Source organism: Puntigrus tetrazona, chromosome 15 (genome assembly GCF_018831695.1).
Source record: "Puntigrus tetrazona isolate hp1 chromosome 15, ASM1883169v1, whole genome shotgun sequence".
In the NCBI taxonomy this organism is placed as follows: Eukaryota; Metazoa; Chordata; class Actinopteri; order Cypriniformes; family Cyprinidae; genus Puntigrus; species Puntigrus tetrazona.
In genome coordinates, this window is record NC_056713.1 from 12,376,474 (window position 1) to 12,397,309 (window position 20,836).

General features: G+C 36.0%; 2 protein-coding genes across 8 annotated transcripts; one reads left to right on the plus strand and one right to left on the minus strand.

Moving 5' to 3' along the window:
- Positions 1-4,004: 4,004 nt before the first annotated feature.
- LOC122359157 (alpha-2-macroglobulin-like) lies at positions 4,005-13,641 on the minus strand. 2 transcript variants are annotated; one of them, XM_043259383.1, is made up of 34 exons: positions 13,482-13,641; positions 13,153-13,333; positions 12,918-13,074; positions 12,635-12,687; positions 12,493-12,513; positions 12,232-12,397; positions 12,062-12,146; positions 11,840-11,954; positions 11,621-11,741; positions 11,410-11,519; positions 11,155-11,325; positions 10,840-11,073; positions 10,535-10,747; positions 10,276-10,425; positions 10,061-10,162; positions 9,774-9,867; positions 9,469-9,574; positions 8,793-9,018; positions 8,596-8,722; positions 8,402-8,523; positions 8,252-8,303; positions 8,088-8,171; positions 7,804-7,980; positions 7,618-7,693; positions 6,025-6,181; positions 5,851-5,925; positions 5,608-5,770; positions 5,326-5,519; positions 5,034-5,246; positions 4,799-4,920; positions 4,644-4,725; positions 4,438-4,521; positions 4,251-4,356; positions 4,005-4,160 (listed from the first exon to the last, which is right to left on the minus strand). In XM_043259383.1, exons 1-34 carry the CDS (start codon positions 13,565-13,567, stop codon positions 4,120-4,122), a joined length of 4,266 nt encoding a protein of 1,421 aa, XP_043115318.1. In that variant the 5' UTR covers positions 13,568-13,641; the 3' UTR covers positions 4,005-4,119. The 2 variants fall into 2 exon arrangements, with proteins under 2 accessions (XP_043115318.1, XP_043115317.1); XM_043259382.1 differs by having other exon boundaries at positions 10,061-10,186.
- Positions 13,642-14,660: 1,019 nt separating this feature from the next.
- usf1 (upstream transcription factor 1) lies at positions 14,661-20,675 on the plus strand. Of its 6 annotated transcripts, XM_043259406.1 has the most exons (13): positions 14,661-14,913; positions 15,571-16,089; positions 16,526-16,633; positions 17,065-17,132; positions 17,223-17,272; positions 17,385-17,530; positions 17,814-17,927; positions 18,011-18,161; positions 18,286-18,373; positions 19,471-19,529; positions 19,611-19,705; positions 19,790-19,918; positions 20,104-20,675. In XM_043259406.1, exons 4-13 carry the CDS (start codon positions 17,125-17,127, stop codon positions 20,191-20,193), a joined length of 930 nt encoding a protein of 309 aa, XP_043115341.1. In that variant the 5' UTR covers positions 14,661-14,913; positions 15,571-16,089; positions 16,526-16,633; positions 17,065-17,124; the 3' UTR covers positions 20,194-20,675. The 6 variants fall into 6 exon arrangements, with proteins under 6 accessions (XP_043115341.1, XP_043115340.1, XP_043115342.1 ...); XM_043259405.1 differs by having other exon boundaries at positions 14,661-16,089; XM_043259407.1 differs by having other exon boundaries at positions 14,661-16,089; positions 16,539-16,633.
- The last annotated feature ends 161 nt before the right edge of the window (positions 20,676-20,836 follow it).

Here is a 20,836-nt window from a genome sequence, read left to right on the forward strand (position 1 = left end):
TTAATTCACCTAAACCAGCTAATAAAGGTCTTGTGTGCTAGAAACTTCCAGGAAGGGGTGTTGAGTCAAGTTGAAGCAAAACTCTGCAAACAGTTTGGAGACCCCTTATTTACATAGAAATGCACAGCTACTGACCTTTATCTCTGTGTAGACAAATAGTGGGCTACAGCAACTGATAAATACTGTCCAGAGGTACATACACCCACTCAATCTGAGAGACCAGAGAACTGGGAGAGTTACTGTAAGTTACTGTTCTGTTCATTTCAGTTTTTGATATAATACTTAAAAACAGAAACATGACAAAATTACAAACCTAAATATTTAAACAAGAATTCACCTTAAGGGGTAGAAAAAGGATAAATAGCTTAAATATTCAATCTACTCATGTGGGCGGTAATGAAACACCCTTTCCGCTGGTTGGTTAAACATTGGTGCCGTCATCATCTTTTTTATTTCCGTGCAACATAATAATAGTTCTCCCATTATACATATTTGGTGTGCTATGCGAGGGGATGGCTCCGAGCTCAGGATTTTTGCCTGAACCCTGAATACACCCTTGCAGGTTAGAATAGGAATAAATGGAAGGGAGGAGATGGCTTGGTGGAGGGATGCTGGAAAACTGTCCTAGCCCTGGGTCCTACCAGATTCTGAGTCCTACCACTAATATTTTTAAAACTTTTTATAAGCTTTAGATTGCAATTGCTGAACACATGGAGAAAAAAATCGGCAGAGATTTAATTGAAATTGACAGGTTGGAAGGAATAACAATAGTAAACTAATATTAATAAAGTATTTATCACCTCCAAATGTTGATATAGAATGTTATAAGTTGTGGAGGAATTCAGGTGAAGAAAATAGATGATAAATACATAAAGGTAACACTTTAAAATACTGATCCGTCATTAATGATTAACTACACAGGAAAAAATGACTAATGCACTATTAACATTGTAGTTACTACTATTACCGAACAGGTAACTCTGATTAACTATTTAGTAAGTAATAGCACTCATTTGAAACTATTCATTACTTGGATCAGTAGCCTGAAGTGAAAATCATCATAACTCACTAATGTCAGCTGACGTCATTGTAAGCTTTTGAGATGTATCTAAGGTTTTGGATAGTAATGACTCAGTACTACATCCTTCGGAAGAAACCACTAGTTATTTAGGTCCGTATTCTTAATTGAAGATCATGGTAACCTGCTAGTAATGATTTAAATCTAAACAAGTTATCATAATCTTTGGTAATACTTGAATCTAGTTTTTTTTCTATGTGGAGTAGTGTATCAGACCTGCCTGTTAGTTTCTGACCTGAAGCCTGAAGATATCGGCGAGATAACGTAACGTGAAACTTAGCATGTCAGTCTCAAATCTGCCCACATGGCAAGGAGGAAGAGGAGGAGGAACTTTTTACCACAGATTTATATTGTAAGATGTGTGAGGCGTCTGCCCCGCTTAAGTATTCTTTCTGAGCATTATAGCTAAACGTTTTGCTGCTGCGCTCAGAAGAATTCTGTGTGAAAAACCCATGACACGATTCTTGTCATTCCACCTATAAATTTGAGACATCGTTAAATTTTTTTTATTATTATTATACCAATTAGCCCTTGTTTATTAAAAAAAAAAATACTTAAGCAGCAGTGTGAGGTGAACCACCTATTTTCTTTTTATCCTGGCTCTTCCAAACTTGGTAATGCTGCTGGATAGTGACCATTATTTCGAAGCTTTGTAAATGGAAAAATATTTCTAGTTTTAAAATGATAATTTACCTATACTTCAACATCAGTTCATTGCACAATGATAACATGCTTTACTTAATGTATGTGGTACATCAGTTGTGTGATCAGGGTTTAGATGTCAATGACACCAGAGTTATTTACAGAGGTTTACCTTTGAAACACTCACAGCTCACCTGTCTAAAAGGGTTTGGATCAGTCTGGATAAAGGTCAGAGGATGGTAAGATCTGAACATGATTTTTCTCTCGTCAGTCATCTTGAAAGACTCTTGAAGTTCTACCATCATTCAGTATACACAATCTCTTCAAACGTTATCTTAAAAATCTACATGCATCATGATGAAACTAAAATTTTTGGTTTTACTTTCGTAAACTGCTGATGACAGACGTTACAGTTAAACTGAAACTCTTCCTCATCTTCTTCCTGTAGCGGTAAAGTGCTCTGGTTACCATTAACCACATACATTTTCATGATAAGGCATTCATTGGAACTGAGAAGACAGTTTGCACACAGTTTGGCCTCAGATCCTGACTCAGTCATTGCAGGGAACGGTATCGTAAAATATCTCCTGAAAGATCATAATTATACAAAATTGCCACATTTGTTTTATACTTTTTTTGGTTGTTTTTCAAACAGCAAACATTTACTTTGCAACACAGATCATTTGAATAAATACAGGAGAAATTACATCTTAACCTAGACAACAATTAACGGTATAATAATAAATTTACCATTAACAAAACATGGTAAACAAAACAAACTACAGTGGATTACGATAAAAAAAAATCTTCAGCAGAAATGATTAAAAACTTACGGGCCTTTTGTTTGTCCACCGACACAGAAAAGAAGGAAAGAGAACAGAAGGAGCCCTTTCCAACAGCAGCTAACATCTAGATCCATGATGATGAGTGATCATGTGACTAACAGGAACGCCTCTTTTAAAAGGTCTCTCATCCTAAAAGAGGTCCCTCAAAAAAACTTAAAAACTTGTGCTAGTGTGCATTGATTGGTTAATTTGTGATAATGAGTGAGGATGAGTTTAATAAATACTATAAGCATCAAAATAATACAAGCAGGCATAATTAAAGATATACAGATTGTTCACTCTTGCACAAAATAAATATGAAAAAAACATTCAGTTGAATGAACATTTAAGTTGTTATATACATATGCACATACATGTAAACAATCTAAATAGTAATTTGCAGTCAAAAGAGAAGTTGAAGCATTCGATCCTAGGTAAATAATTACTCAACTTAAATCTTTAAAGTTGAAAGTGTAAACATGATTTTCTAAAAACATCCTTCTACTCTTATCTAAATAGAAACGCAGAATTACTGACCTTTAACTATGTGTAGACAAGTAGTGGGCTACAACAACTGATAATTACAATCCAGAGAGGTACATACACTCATGTATTCATGCACACACAGACATGCATAACTATGTCACTGTTTTTAAGGCCCTTTGTGTCAATCCAGTTGTCTAGTCTGACTGGACACTGGAAAAATTGGGCTATTCCTTAAATCAAAACTCACAACTTTTTTAGCATTTCTGGCAAGTCAAATCAAACTGCTTGACTGGTAGCTGGATGTATACAAATTAGCGTAGCAAACGGAACGAAATTCAAAACTCAAAAAATGGGCATAACCTTCCAAATGAGGCGGGGTCTCTTCGTACAAATACATTCATCATTGGCTGGTTTCAACCAAGTGATATTGACTTTTCAAAATAAAACTGGAAATTAAACCTAGTTTGTAGTTTACCTAAAAATATGCTATATAATATATATATATATATATATATATATATATATATATATATATATTGTATATCAATATACTGAGCCCAGAGCTTGTGGTCAGTGTTGTTCGAGAGCCATATCAGGGGGAAGATTTAACTCTATTGCATTGTTTCAGGCAATGGGGGTGTCTCGTGGCTTAGAACTTGCAGAATAATATGGGGTAGGGATGCTGGATGTAGCTGAAAAAGGTTCCATTGTCTGGTGAGGTCCGGATGGGGAGTTATAGAACGTGCCGTCTCTGTGATCTCATATCGTATAATCTTTTTAACTGTTTATCTCCTGAACTACAATTAACATTATTTGCCCCCCTCTATCGTCGGGCCCTTAGAATCACCCTAACTTTCCTCCCTCTAGCGGAGCCCCTGCATATATTATGATTTTTGTCATAATCCCAAAGCCCTACTAGAAATGTGTGTTGAGTTTGTTTGCAATTTTTTTTAAATGAATACCCACAACAGTAATAACTTTTAAATGTCTGCTTTTAATGAAATATAAAATGATTAATGATAACATTAATGAAACATGTATTAAGAAATTAACTTCTTTATCCAAGCTGCAAAAGTAAAGCATGACATTTCATTCACAGTGTGAAGAGTACTCGGTCTCTGACTGATCACCTGAAGGAAATGTTGATACAGAGAAATTAGCTTAATCGCAGCATATACTTAATAACGTAATAACAGAGAAAATGGCACATAAAAACTTACTTGTTTGGTAGTAATCATACACTTTAATAACAGCTGGTTTGAGATTCTTCACTGGAAGAACCTGTTTCATTTGTATCTGGAGATTCACTGGAATATCTTTTTGAACCTGCAGGATGTTAAACAGGATTATGTAAATTGACGATTTTAGATAAAATGTGAATGAATTCTCTAAATTCTTTTTCCTCACCTCTTTCAGATACACAATGACACGATCATCTTTAGAATCAAGACGCTCCACAAGTGATATTCTTGAAAGCCTTTGAGTTTCAAGCTGTGTGAAAAAAATATTTTAAAAAACAACAAATGTATTATTTGGCACATACCAAGAACTGAACCAGACAATATATCCCATCTTATTCATCTAATGATGAATAATTTTACAGTGAAACACACCATTGATGTATCAGCTGTGAATCCTGATAAGAGTTTAATATCCACAATGACCATGTTAGATCTTGCCTGTGGACCATGATGTCTGGAAAAGGGAAAATACGAACAATAAAAATTAACGCTGAATAAAATAAAAGCCATAAAGTTACTGTTCTTACTTGACAGTGAAATTTAGCAGTAGGGACTGTCCAAAGGTTTTCTTGCAATCTCCCTCGATCTTAGCATCAATGCTTAATGTTTTAGCTTCAGTAGGAGTGGGAATGTTGTAGAACTGAGCCACCTGAGAGAGTAAACACAAAAAAAAACACATTTATAAACCACCTCACAGCAAAATATCAACAAACGCTAAGAAAAGAGTAGGACAAAGCGGGTGAAGCTGAACACACTACAGACCTGCACAGACACACATGTCGAGCCCTTCACTTCAATGCTGTATTTGGCAGGAACGTTCTGCAGCTGTTTCTCTTGGTACAGTAACTTGTTGTCCTGATTGACATCAAAGTGGTGAGTGTCTTCTGCTGACTGTACAGTCACTGTGCTGGAGCCGTCAGAGCTGAACACTTTGGTGGCGTACAAAGACAGAGCCTGAAGAGCCACCACTGTGTCCTGAGAAATAAATGTGTTCAGTAATGTGACTTTTAGCCATTATTCCGCAGTCATGTGTTAGATGAGTAGTTTGAGGCACCTGTGTTGAGGAGAATCCTCCATAGGCATTCTGCTGCTTCACAAGCCAGCTGACGATCCTGTTAGCAAAGCCCAGATCAGCTGTAGTGAGTGAATCTGCAGTGAGAGAAGCTAGCAGCACATATGAGCTGATCTCCACTGCCAGAGAATCAGAGTCATCAGCAGATGCAGACTGAGACCAGTGGAGAGCAGACCCTTTAGGACACATGGACAAAAGAGACACCAGTAACTCAACTAAAAGACAACAGAAACTGATCAAATTGATCAGAAACAAAACTCTTACCGTCTGAAATGGCAACATCATCCAGTTTCTTGAAGAGCTGCTGTCGAGTGTCTGTGTCTCCAGCCAGACTGAAAGTGTAGGTGAGCAGAGCAGTGGTGTATGTGTTTTTGACATCCTCAATGACAGACTTCAAGCATGACAAACCTTTAGAGACGACAGGATCCTGAGACAAAAACACAGAAACAGCAGCTATGAGCATCATTTTCTATAAGTTTATATTGTGTTCGCTGTAGATGAACTTACTGTGACTGGAGTTTCAAGTTCAAGCAGTGATGCAGTAATGTAAGCAGTCATGGTCACGTTATCATTCACTCCACCCTGGAACAGAGGAGAAATAGAAATGAAGACAGATATTACATTTATTTCCACACCTGGTGTCTATTGATGATAGCAAACATTGAGAAACAAATAACACACCTTCATTCTATTGTTGAACAGTCTTCCCTGTTGGATGAAACAGCCATCTGAATCCTGTCTCTTTATCAACCATGTCTTTGCACTCTGAATAACGTCTGGATCAATAAATATGTATTTCTGTGCTTTGCCAAAAGACCTCAGGACAAAGGCAGTCAACCTGATGGTGTGGTAATTTAATTATTAGTTATCAGTCATTTAACTGAAATGTTAACTTAAAATCAGCTGAATTTTAAAAACAGAAGACAAATTAAATAATAGGCTATTTATTCCCAATTTGGGCCAATCCCAATTCAACCCCTTAGCCCCTCCCCTTTCCCCTCCCCCTCCGTTTTGTGCGTTCACATGAAAGGGTAGGGTGGCCCAATTCTCTTTTAGCTGGAGGAGTAGAGAGGTAAGGGGAAGGGCCAGATAGCCCTTCAAACTAAGATTTTTCAGGACCACACTACAAACGAAGGGGTATGATTTTCTCCTGATTTTCTCATTATTGACATTAATAAAGATGTTTTGTAAATTGTTTGCAAAAAAACGCTTTTTTGAAAAAGTTTTGATAACATTAAACTATTAATGTGACTGACTGTATGATAGTGCCACAACATATCTTGTTTAATCAGGGCGATTACTACCATAGACATTCGCTAAACCCTTTTGTCAATATTGCCAATCTGAGAGAGTGAGAGAGTTGTTTGTATGCGCGTCTGGGCTTCTCTCTTATATATATATATATATATATATATATATATATATATATATATATATATATATATATATTAAATATAATAAAGCGAGTTCGTTTTTCAATATTTCAGTGAAAGTTATGCACTGTGTGTGTATAAATTGATATTAACATTGAACGGTAATGTACACCAGTAGCAGGTACGTGTATTGTAGGATTTTAATTTTTATTTATTTTTTTGTTTGTTTTTTTGTTTTCTATTCCGATGCTGGATGATTGTAAAAAACATTTCACTGCATGTCGTCCCATGTATGTATGTGTATGTGACAAATAAAATTAGAATTTGATTTGATTTAATTCCCATCACCCATTGCACTGACGACACACACACACACACACCTAATTGCACTCATCACACGCTCACCTGCATTTAATAACTCTCACACCATAAATAGCACTTCCAAACTCTGTCCAGTGCCAAGTATTGTTTCAGCATTTATAACTGGCCTTGTGATAGCTACATTACGGAGACAGTTTAGTTTTCCTAGTGTAGTCTAGTCATAGTCTTGCCTTGTCTCACCTGTTTATTTTAGATTAACCCTTTTGTTTTGTCGTTTGGACTCTGTTTGCTCCTGTCTGAAATATCGCGTGTTTTGGATTACCCTCTTGCCTTGCCTATTTTGATATAGTTTGCCAATTATTGGATTTTTGTCTGATGTTATACAGCAGTGTCAGTAAGTTAGGCTTTACATATAAATTGTAGTTGGTGTCCAGAATTTTACACTTTATATTAAGTGGGCAGTTTCTGAGGAATTACCATGTAGGTACACTGGTATTACAGTGCAGCACCAACACCTGGGATTATTCATTTAAATTAACTTATTGGCTCTGATAAAAAAATAAGAGTGAACCATTTTTACCATGTATTCTCTTTTCCATGTCCAAATGTGCTGTATGCACCACTGTTATGTCTGTAGTTCAGTTGTCTCTGGTATCCTGTTGAGTTTGATAGTGATTAAAGTTTTGACTTGATTAAGTGTTTCTAAAGTCAAATGTATTGTGAATTAATTTCTTAGTATTTTTTTTGCATAATTGATTTCTCTCACCACTCTTAAGGAAGCCGGTGGCTCTCTCTCGGATGGCTGAGGTTAGCTGTTCTGTATTTTCCAGATACTGCAGAATGTAAATATTGGGAGAAAGAACAGCCATGTTTTGTTCTCCACAGCCATACGGCATCCGTAATAATCCATGAAGATTTGTCAGTGCACGACCCAATATGTCTCCTACAAACCAAACACAAAAGCAACATTACATTTAGAATCATTTTTGCTTATGTATAAATCTCCACACTAATTTTCAATTGTAATTTATTATAAAATTTTAATGTTACCAATGACTGAAACTGAGAATCTGGCTGATCCCTCTATCACATCTTTAGGAAGAGTGAGATCCACTTCCTCTGAGAGACTGTCACCTATGAGCCAGAGAGACAAACACACATATCAGTGATCAGCAGAGAAACACTGTGATGCTAAATATTGTTTGCAGACAAACCTTTAGGACACAGTAACCAGCTGTATGTTTCCGTCTTTTCAGTTCCTTCAGCCTGCAGAATAAAACAATAACATCAACACATCATACTGACACAAGCACCATTAGGATCAAAGATACATGACATCTGAGAGCCGTTTGACGTGCGCTGACCTGTACAAGCAGACTTCTTGTGACTGTGTCAATGCGTCCTCTCTCTGGCACACTCACAATCTCGTTGTCACACACAGTCTGGGACGCCTCTGCCTCTGCACTGACTGTAATATTCAAGACTCCTACAAACAAAAGACATGAACGTGAAGATACAACAGAGACTGAGAAACAATGATTCAGACCGGAAAACTCACCAAGAACAGAAGGAGTGAGGATCCATTTAAAGGTTTTTCTTCCATTAGCACACAGACAGGATGAATACTGATCATCAGAGGAGGCTTTGAGAGTGTACTCTGAAGAAGGAGCTGGAGTCACTTTAACCTGTCAGTTAAACACACATGATTAGTGGTATATTTGATATGATTGGATAAGACTGAGTCTGAAGTCTCACCATGATGCACTTGGACAGATAGTTGAAGACAGTGGCCTTCAGCTCAAAGATCTCCCCACGGATGATGGAGTAAGGCAGAGAGAGCTCCAAGAAGAAGGGCTGGAAAACTGTCAGCTGAGCAGGAGGAGCCAGACCCAGACCTTTAGAGGACAGACAGAAGACCTCTGTCTCCCAAGAGGTGATGGTGTCAGGAACCGTGACAGGAACCTGAGCTGATCCAGACTCTCTGTTGTACAGCACAGTATAGCAAAGCACAGCGTAAACTTTGAGGGGCTGGACATTAAGTTGTAAGATATATAAGTATCTAAATGTTCATTTAAACAATAAATTGCATTGGTCAGATAACATTAGTGTTTTGTACAGGAAGGTAAAAGTTGCCTTCAACTGTTGATGCATCAGCTACTATTTTTCTGTCATCTCCTAGAGTGGTAGTGTCACGGTTGTATTTATGTATTTATTCATTTTTAGAATATACAGTATTTTTTGTGAGTGATTAACAATATATACATATATATATATATATATATATATATATATATATATATATATATATAGAGAGAGAGAGAGAGAGAGAGAGAGAGAGAGAGAGAGTCTAAATTTCCCTTGGTGATAAAATAAACCTTGTAACATGCCTCTTACAAAGTCTATTGAGTGTCTTTTAATGGCATTTACGTACCCCACTTCAGTTAGCTGCCAAATCCATGTTTCTGGGAAAAAGGTGCGAACTGTCTCCACAGGTGTTTGAGATGATCTTGCTAATTGATATTCAAAGCTATTTCTCTCTGAAAAATAAATAAATAAATAAAAATAATAATATAATAAATAAAAATCTGAATACATTTTAGATATCAACTGTTAACATTAAGAAACTACTATTTCAACAACAGCAGTACAAAGTGATATTGCATACATTTTAAACTTTTCTGCAATTTAGGCCTATATATAACAACAAAACATTATTATATAACAAATTAGACGTACCTAAGTGAAAAGCTCTGTTATAAGTTACACCATAGTATGTCAGACAAAGGGGTTGTCTCACATGCAAATTTGTTGCCATCTTCACTCCCGCATTCTGTCAATCAGCAATTATAAATTACATGAAATAAAAAAAAAATGAAAATTTTAAAAAAGTCAATCTTAATATATATTGTTTGCGTATGGTATAATACCAAAATGCTACATTTAAATACTATCTTTATTTTCCATTATATCCCATTTTCTTTTCTTTATTAGTAACATCAGTGGTTTTATGAGCAGTTTGTTACCTTCAAGCTTTCATAAACATGGTCTAGTGACACAGCCCGACGAGGTCTAATTTCCAGGCACTCTGGTGTATCCACAGTATTATAAGGATAACCTGTTAAAATCTGTACTGGCAACCGGTTAAAGAGCTGTGATTCAAAAAAAATAAAAATCTTTTGTAATGTAGATGGCTTTCTATAGTAAGATCATTTTAACCATGTAAGGTATACAGTTAAACCTTGTCAGTATCTAGACGTTTTCCTGACTCCAGGATCAAGATGCTCTGATCTACAGCAGTGAGGGCGCACAGAGAACCAGGTTCAGCTGAGAGCTGGAGAGTGTTTTTCTCACCAGGAACTGCTTTAAGAGGAGAAAACTGCAGAGACACCTGTGACGACAACAGTAGAGTGCAACATTTTAGTATTTCTATGATGAAAATGGAGTTGTTTAAATGAGAAGACAGTAATATTTCAATTATCTCAGAACTTTTTGTGTACCTCATTTTTTAAACACTTCTCAGTTCTGAATAGTCTGCTATGAGCAACAACATTTTCACTGGGCAGAACACAGTAGGCCAGAACATTCACAGCAGGAGCCAGATCTGCACCAACAGACAGTCTGAATGACACTGTGCCACTTGCTGCTCCATTAGAAGACTTCACTTCAACTTTCTCATATCCGTGATGAACAATCACTCCTCTGGATAAGACCTGAAACAGACAGATGACACTCAGATGACAAACTGGAAAACTCACTGTAATATACTGTACGTAGCCAATGAACATGCATCGATTGTACTCACCATATAGACAATGTCAGTTTTGAAGTCTTCAACAGTCTCTCCAACAAAATAATACTTTATGTTCACTGTAAACTCAGCATCACACTTTAATGGTTGCTCATTTTTCTCTATAATCAATTCACTTAATGTTGGGGTGTACGGAGTGGCAGGTCGGAGAATCTGAACAGTTTTTTCTTCTGTAGAGAAGTAAGGACTTTTAAAGCTTTGATATTGAAACTTTGGATATGCACTTGCCTGAAGAACAAAGAATGTTTGTTAATTTTTAATTGGCAAAGACATTTGATCAAACATCGGGTTGCACGAACATTATCATACCATCAGATTAATGTCTTTTTTAGAAAGACTAGATGTATTCAGAGAGAAGCTGGCCAGTCCATCACGGTCTGTAGTGAGATTTAGGAGCAGTTTTGAAGACCACCTTTTACCCTCCAAAAGATAAACATCTTTGTTTTCATGAGGTACTCCATTTAAATTTTCTAATTTAATCTGTTCAACAGGAAAAAAGAAATCAAAAATCAAAACTATACTTCAATACAGCATACTATTGCTGTAGAAAGAAATAAGACATACCTTTCCCTGTATAACTGCCCCATGTTCATAAAATTTGGGTAGATCAGTAAACATAGCTTTACCGATTTCATACGTCAGACTTATAGTTTCAGATTTCTCCATTGTGTTTTCTAATGAAACAAACAAACAATTAATTGTATTATTTAATATTACTGTTCATTTTAATATTAACGCAAGTTCTGCTTGGATGCGAGTTGCTAAGATCTGTCACCTGTTCCTTCTTCTTTCACTTTCACTGTTACAGTAAGTTGTTCTTTTAAAAATCTCTCATGTGTCGAGTTAAAAAAGACCAATGTGTCCAAAGTAAAGAAGGCGCAGCCCGTTGCACTCATCTGCTGGCACAAACACACCCATTAAAAACATGCAATACAAAGTTGGACTAAAATGTTTTCAAAAATTTAACACAATATACAATAATACAGTCACACACCTCAGCAGTTTCAGCCAAACATGGTGAAATCAAGTCTATGTCAGTAATATATTTTAAATGTTCCCGGCATACTTCCACTCTTGCTTTACCAGCCACTGGTTTACCAAATGTGTATCTATAAAGTACATGCTTTGAGTAATTAATTAATTAACTAATTATGTTTTTTTTTGTATTTTTATGCAATAATTGTAGCGCAATAAAATATAAGAAAACTTCACTTACTTTCCACAAACCTCCATAGTCATGTCACTAGCACCAAAACTTATTTCTTTTGGAGGATTTATTGTCATTTCAAACTTGGGTAAAACTGGAAATCAATTGCAGGGAACAAATTCAAAAGGTTATGATTGAAATCTAACGATGCAAAGACATCCCGTGATCTTGTCACTTACCATACTTCTTCACCTCAAAGTAATGTTGCATAGACAGTTCACCAATATAAGCGACTAGCTTATAAATGCCTTGACGGGCCTCTGGGTTCAACTCATGAGAAAGCTGCAATATCCACCTTGTTGAGGAAATATTTGTCCACTGACCAATCCTGTTATTCTTACTGTCCTGTTTAATTCCAGAGAACACACAGATATAGCCAGCTGTAGTAATCTACATACATCCTCACTATTAATTAATACAAAAAAGTGTAATGTGCTTACCTCTAGCAAGACTTTACTGTACTAAAAACAAAAAACAACATTATTTACTTTTTTTTTTTTTATCCATCGCAAATAATATATTTATTGCAGGGTGCATTAGTGGTACAGTGCACAAAAAATATTGCTATTGCCTGATACAAACCTTTTGATCAAAGGGAACAAAATTTCTATCCATGGTGACAACTCTGAAATGTACTGTAAAAAGAGTGAAATGTTAAATTATAGATTAGAATCTTGCAACTTTAGAGGCTCTGAGAAATGAGGGAAGAAAATGTTATTTGTATCCAATTTGAAAATGAAGGTCAATTTGATTAAATAAGCATTAACTAAATTAAATTACTCCATAAATACCATAAAAAAGTAAGCCAGAATAAATAAAACTACCATACTATTTACTGAACTTCAAATCTCAAATTAAAACGTACCTGTCTGTCCTGGAATATAGATGGGTTTATCAGTCTGGATGAATGTCAAGTTATTGTAACGTCTCAGCATGACTTTTCTCTCTTCAGTCATCTTGAAGTTCTTTCCCTGAAGTTCCACCTTAATTGTCTGCACTGATTCTGCTTCTACCAGAGGTGTCTGTTGGGTGATATGTTATTTTAAATATTGACTTGAAGTGTTCAATGATGTGTGAATGCACATTTCTTGCTGGCAAACCTTAAAGTTAAAGCAGCGGTGAAATTCTTCCTCAGCTTTCTCCTGTAGCAGTAAAGTGCTCTGGTCACCATGAACCAGATAAATGTTCATGACGAGGCTTTCATTGGGATTGAGAAGACTTGCACACAGTTTAGCTTCAGATCCTGACTCGATCACTACAGGAAACGTCACCATGAAAGATCTGTTGAGAGATATCATAGCATCAAAAGATTCGTTTGCCCATAGTTCTACTCCTTTTGTACTATAATACATATAGTATGTATTATGTAATATTTACATGTAGATATTATAGAGGCATTACTAAACAGTAACTATTCAACATTACTTACGGCCTTGAGACTTGTCCATGGACAGAAAGGAAGATGAAAGAAACTAAAAGGAGCCCTTTCCAAATACACAGCGCATTGAAAGCCATGATGAAGACTGATCGTGCAGAACACACTATGAACAAATCTTTGACTGTGTCTTTATCTCAAAGGCTGCTCGTCCCAAGCATTGAGAAATTATTTGCATTCGTCATCAAATTAATGATTAATTTTCTGGCATTCCCTCTATTTGTTAATCCTAGCAATCCAATATCAGATCATTACTAAACATGCCTTTTCAATTGGTGCTTTGGGCCTGAACGTGCAAAGATCTCAAAAGGTTAGTTAAAAATGTAATTAGTACCAGGTATCATCCAATGATGATACATATATATTTGTTTTTACTGGGAAATATAAATATAATATAAACATAGAAACATGTGATAAAACATAATGTTGCATTCATATTTTAGTTTAATTGCATGTTGCAATCAGTGAAAAACCATGGTCACTGACCTGCAAGCCTTATTTACACAGTTCACTCACATGTGTGTAAATCAATCTGTGCAGCACTTTTCAACCATTTCTAAAATAAAAAATAAATAATGTCATGAAAAACATATAAGTATGCATTTTAAATAATTTTACACCTAAAGAACTGCCATGTTAACAGAATAGTTCACCCAAAAATGAAAATGACCTACTCACTCGAGTTTTATTAAATGTATCCTGGCTCTTCCAAGCTGGGTAATGCTGGTGGATAGTGGCCATTATTTTGAAGCTCTGTAAAATCGGATATATCTGCAAGTACTTTGAAGTAAAACTAAACTATACGCCTTAGGGGGGTTATCACATATCCTCAGAAACAGATCGACATCTTTTTGTAACAAAAATATTTTTAGTTTTGAAATTCTAACATAAACAGACATAAATGAGTATTGCCATGGTTATTGCCATCATGGCAAAGTGATATTGCAAGACATTTGCAAATAGTTTGTAAAAGGTGTTTTTATGCATGTTTTAAAAATAATAATAATAATAATAACACTTTAACAATAACAATTTGTAGAAATGTAGCATTACATTACTTGCTCACCAATAGATCTTCTGCAGTAAATGGGTGCGATCTGAATGAAAAGTCAAACTATAATTCACAAGTGACTCCAAGCAGTTACACAAGTGGATGGGACAACCAGGTAGGTGAAACAACAAAGATGTTTATTGACACAGCAGAGTATTGAATTGATGAATAATGGAATACTGAGGTGAGTAAACAGTTCGTAGAAGGTTTTTACTTGAACTGACAGGAACTTGACTTGAGTTTGTCTCTTGACAGGACCGATGGGTTCCAGGAGCAGGACACAGAGATCGACTGAACACACACCGCAGGAGCCAGGAGCCAGGAGTCTGACCAGGAAACAGAGGAGACAACTGGAACTGGAGAAGAACACGAAAGGTAAGTACAAGGTAAATACGAACATGCTTAAACTCAAAAGAGCGCCAGCAATAGTCCGATTCATTAGTAACAAGACTGGACACTGAGGGATCTGTGGTGTGTGCTTAAATACTGGTGCTGGTGTATCTGAATAGAACACGGTGTGCCTGTGTGCGTTGTGGTTAGCTGGTGGAGGAGCCTGGCTGATCTCTAACACAAGCCCTTTTGGTTAGGTTGGAGCCAGCCTTATCCATTTTTCTATGAGGTTGTGAGGGGGTTCAGTTTAATCCTATTCAATATACACTATATCCTTGAAGATAAAAAATTTGTTTTATGTATTTAATAAAATTTACATTAACATCAAATTTATACTTACTGCATGTTTTCTGCCTTTATAGCAAATGTGTACAAGTCACGCTTAATGTACTAATCACTATGAAATGTTGCTGTGAAGTAGTTATTGTATGCACATAGATGTTTTACCTGTACATACTAGCACCACAGCTGCTGTGTCACCATTCCTTGAGACACGATACACAGCTGTCGAAAGTTGAGATGTTTTCAATGACAGTGTTGTCTTTGACTTTGTCTTTTACTCCTAAACATGATCAAGCTGCTCGTAATACTGAATGGTGCCTTATATTGCGATCCTGTGATAAGTGTGAAATTTCTTTTTAGGTACACATGGATCAGCTGAGCATTAGCTGGTACGAGCTTGACTAATGTGGCCCGCTAGAACTAAAGCTTGGTAATGAATCATTATGGTCGATATACAATATAAGAGAGCAGTAAACTTTGGTGGATTACATACCTCTCCTGTCTATAAAACATTTAAATTATCGAGGACACTGTTTGTCTACCAGGATTCGAACCCATCTCGACCATTGACAGGCCAAAACATGGCCCCCTTTTATGGAAGGGTTTTCCAGACTATTTTCAAATGGAATTGCAAATTGTATTTTTAACTGCATTTCCAATATATGGACGCATAAACATTTCTTGTTTGATGGTACGAAAGACACAAGAATTGCAAGCTCATACAATGCAGTGATAAACAACAATTTTCCATTCTATACTATATTTAAAGTATGTCGACTCCTTATCAAAAACCATGCCAAGATTTACCATAACCGGACCAAGACTTATGTTTGCGCTCTAAAGAAGAGTAGAAACTCACTGTGGATTACACTGGGAAAGGTTAGTGACATTCTTAAAACTTAACCTCAACCAATAAGTAATTTCACACCTAATGCTTTACTTAATTAATTACATCTATTTATGGAGCAGATGCTTTTATCCAAAGCGACTTTACTTTACTTGACTTGAAGTCATTACTAGCTAGACAGAAAAGAAAGAGGCTAATCGGTGTTTCATATTTCATCAACAGCAAAAGAGTATCATAAAATGTGATCCACTATTCAACCGAATGTTTGTTTTACAAGCTAATAAAGTTACATGTAGGCTATAGCCTAAGTTGCATGCTCGAAACCTTCACAAGTTTAAACATTTCCCATTCTCACATTTAACAAAAGGCGAATGCATTGAAGAAGTTACAGAAAACTTTGCCTATTTTTTTTTAACAACTAACGTTAACCAAAAAACGTGACTTTCCAACTACACTCTGTGATGATAGTGCCGCTCCACAGTGCTGTCCTACTGGAGTCGACTCTCTGCGCATGCGCTGAAATTGACCGCTCCGGTTGCTCCTGTTGTAAACAAGACGGTACAACAACAGTAAACGGTAAGATATAAACGAACTCACACATTTCTTTAGCTTATTCAAACAGCAGAAATATGATGGCTGCATGCAGATGCCAGTGATGTATTCGTGTACGCGGCGCATGTAAAACAGGATTTTTTTTCTCTAAGCTTGCAAGATAGCACTGGAAGCTAGCTAGCTATCCTTTCAACTGAATGAAATATTATCTTAATTTGTATGGATCCTAAATTGTTTTGTATGCACAACTTAGTTTTTTTGTGCATACAATATAATATGTATATATTTTTATGTAATACACATCTCCAGTGTTAATGTAAGGAGTGACTCCTGTTGGCCAGTTTTGTTAATAACGGCTGTTATTATGTGTATTTTATAAAGCACGCACACACATTTTCACGAGTATTTCATGCTAACGTTTATATTGTTGGTTACCTCTGTTGGATCCGTTGCAGGTTTAATTTTGGCAGCTGGGAGTGAAGGCGCATTTTACCTGTTACGTACTGACTGTGGATATGAAAGGGTTTGTAGCAAATAACTAAATATTTGTGCTAAGCAAATTGCAGTTATACCATTTTAACTACATATTTAACCACGTAAACTGTGTTTTTAGACAACAGAAAAGTTCTGAACCTGATGTCAATGTTCCAGTCATTGAAGAAGGTATTATAAGATTAAGCAGGATGCATTAATACGAGTTCATTTTTACCTTGTTTTGAGAATTTGTGTGTGTGTGTGTGTGTGTGTGTGTGTGTGTGTGTGTTCTCTTTCTCAGGGGCAGTTGCTACTGCAGAGGACCCATCAGCAATCACAACTATTCAGTCTGCTTCTACATTCTCCTCGGAGCAGCCGATTAAATACCTCTTCAAGACTGAGGGAGCTGGGGGGCAGGTAGGGGAGCTGTACCCTCCCTCAGGGCAGGTAGGAGATGGGGAGGAAGGGTTACATTCAAACCTGAGTGCGAACGTAGGCCCAGTTTACACCTGGTGATGACAATGGAGAACAATTTCTCAGCGCCATTTAGTACTGTCCACTCCAGACAGATGTCAATACCAGGTTTAAACCAACCTAAATTGTTCCCGAAGAGTGTGTAATGACTCAAGAAAGATTTAGCAGTGATCACTTTTTTTTGCTTTAGGTAGGTTCTACAGACAACTGTAAGATTGTATTGCATAATATAACTCATCCTCTTAATTTTCCTCAGGTTACATATCGCGTAATCCAAGTTGCAGATGGACAGCTGGAAGCTCAAACTGACGGCGCAACAGCTGTTAGTGTAGTGACTGGGTTTCCTGCTACAACACAGCCTGTTACGCAGGTGGAGTATTGCTTTACCTGGCATAGTATAAGTAGAATTTAACGCAATTACATATTATTTCATTATTCGAATATGTTTTTCAGGCAGTTTTCTCTCAGTCAGAAGGCTTGGAGGGCGATGGCACAGAAACCCATTACACATACTATCCTGCTACTATCTCAGACGCAGCGGCTGGCACCATGGTGACCGGTGTTCAGGCCTCAGATGCTCTGCTCAGTCAAAGTGCTCCTGCAGGTATATCATCAAACCTTTTTTTTTATTGATATTACGTACCTGAACAACAGTGCATCACTTCTGTTGCAAAACAGCCTGTTTTTTTTTATGTTTATTTGTTGTTGTTTTTTTACTCTCATTTTAGGTCAGTTGTATGTTATGATGTCCCCGCAGGAGGTCCTTACTGGAGCCAACCAGAGGTCTATTGCACCTCGTACACAACCTTACAATGCGTAATGTTGCTTCTTCCAGCCTCGTTTAATACATTTCTCTTTTCAGTTATTGCTGTTTTGCTATCTTTATTTGCAGTCTTATTTTAGCGACCACAAAGAGTAATAAGGAATTAATTTAAAATAATGGACTCAGTTTTTTATTTTGATGTCAGTATAAGTATGTCGCAAGTTTATTTTATATTAAACCGTAAAAAGTATGTGATAATAATAAAAAAAAAATTGCATGTTTTTGAAAAATTCTCTTATGCTCAACAAGGCTGCATTTGTTTTGTTAAACTGCTTTCTATTATAATACATTTTAAAATGTAATTTATTCCTGTGAGGGCAAAGATGAATTTTCAGCATTATTACTCCAGACTTGACCCTTCAGAAACCATTCTAAGATGCTTAATATGCTGTTGTAGAAACATTTCTTATTATTATCAATGATGAAAATAGTTGTGATGCTTATATATATATATATATATATATATATATATATATATATATATTTATTTATTTATTTATTTATTTATTTTTTTTTTTTGGAAACTGTGATAACGCAATCATTCAAAGCTTTGAGGTAAGACAGATAATAGAAAAAAGTTTGTTTTTGTTAAGGATGCATCAAATTGATCAAAAGTGACAGTAAACACATTTATAATAAGATTACAGCAGATTTCTGTTTCAAATAAATGCTTTGAATTTTCCATTCATCTAATCTGGTTTTCACAACAGTATTAAGAAGCAAAAATTATTTTCGACACTCATAACAACAAGGACCATTATTAATAATTATTCATTAGGAAGTAAGCACCAAATCCGTGTTTCTGAATGATTATTGAAGGATTATGTGACACAGAGGACTGGGGTAGTGGTTACTGAAAATTATTTAAAAGAGTTTTGTAAATCATATTTTGTAATCGTAAATTGTAATCAAATAAATGCAACATTGCCAGCATAAGAGGCTTCTTTCAAAACAGAATTAAAAAAAAAAGTAATCTTTGATCTGTAGTGCACAGTGTATTTAGATGAGTGGTTGACTGAACATCTGAATTAATGGATTAGCGAATAAAATAAACACATTTGTTGTAACATAGTTTTATAAATATTTGCAGTAAGACAGAAGGGCCAAGGACTTCAAGAGATGAGAAAAGACGAGCTCAGCACAATGAAGGTAACTGAAAGATCATTGAAAATTGCTTACGGTTAGTTGTATAAATGATTTGCAGGTGATTATTTCCAAATGACTTTACAGTGGAGCGAAGACGCAGAGACAAAATTAACAATTGGATTGTTCAGCTCTCCAAAACAATTCCAGACTGCACCATGGATTCCACTAAAACTGGCCAGGTATTTGTTAGTTTTGTGAGCGTAGTTGTAGGACGTGTATGAAGTACTGGATTATTTCTGATTTGGCTGTTATGCGTGTTACAGAGTAAAGGTGGGATCCTGTCAAAGGCCTGCGATTACATTCAGGAGCTGCGGCAAAGTAACAGTCGGTTAGGAGATGAACTGAACAGCCTTGAGAGGTTAAAGATGGACAACCAGCTGTTACGGCAAGAGGTATTTTACTGGTTGCACCAATAAGGGATAACTTTTATCTAGATTCATTAATATGATAATTTAGGTATATATAATAATTCGCTTTCACTTGAATTCACTTTCACTTTAAGCTCATTTAAATCTCCAAACGAGACCTAGTTAAAGGTTTCATTCTCATGATTGTTTTGATTCTTTTTTTTTTAAAGGTGGAAGATTGGAAATCTAAGAATCAGATTTTGAGGAGCCAGCTCCGGCAGCATGGCATAGTTGCAGCAGCGAGTGCAGATCCCCAGTGAAGAGCTCAAAGGATGTTGGATTTTTTTGGGATGTCGAAAATTTAGATTGGAAAAACACTCAGTGCAGAGGATTCGATTTTCTGATGTTTTTAAACAACCTTGAACAATGCAGGACTTATATAATGCAGTATTCAACAAACCGGTGATGATTCTCCATTGGGATCTTGCCTTATGTACATATTTTATTTTTCTTTTATGTGTCCCATGCTTTCATGTAACTTAGCATTCTTTTTTTATGTACCGAAACAGGTCAGAATTTTTTTTTTTTACTTTGTACTGTTACTTCTAAACTTTGTGGAAATTATTAATGTTAAATCTTTGTGTTATTAATGCATTTTCATATTTTTCATACTTTTGAGGTTCTGGTTTTTCAGCTTAGTTTGTCCGAATAATGAACATGTCAAATAACTGCCTGTTAACTGACAATTTACAACATATTTCACTATGCAGAGTACTGAAATAAATGACACATTTTCCCACTAGGCTATTCTCTAGAATCTGTTGAACATCACAGCATCCATAAGTGTGTTGTTATGCTGTAATAAGGTTTTTGGTTGCCGAATATCAAGTATTTAACAGAAATATACACACAATCTCCCATTCGTGGAGATATTCTTATCTGTTCTTAAAAAAATATCAGGCA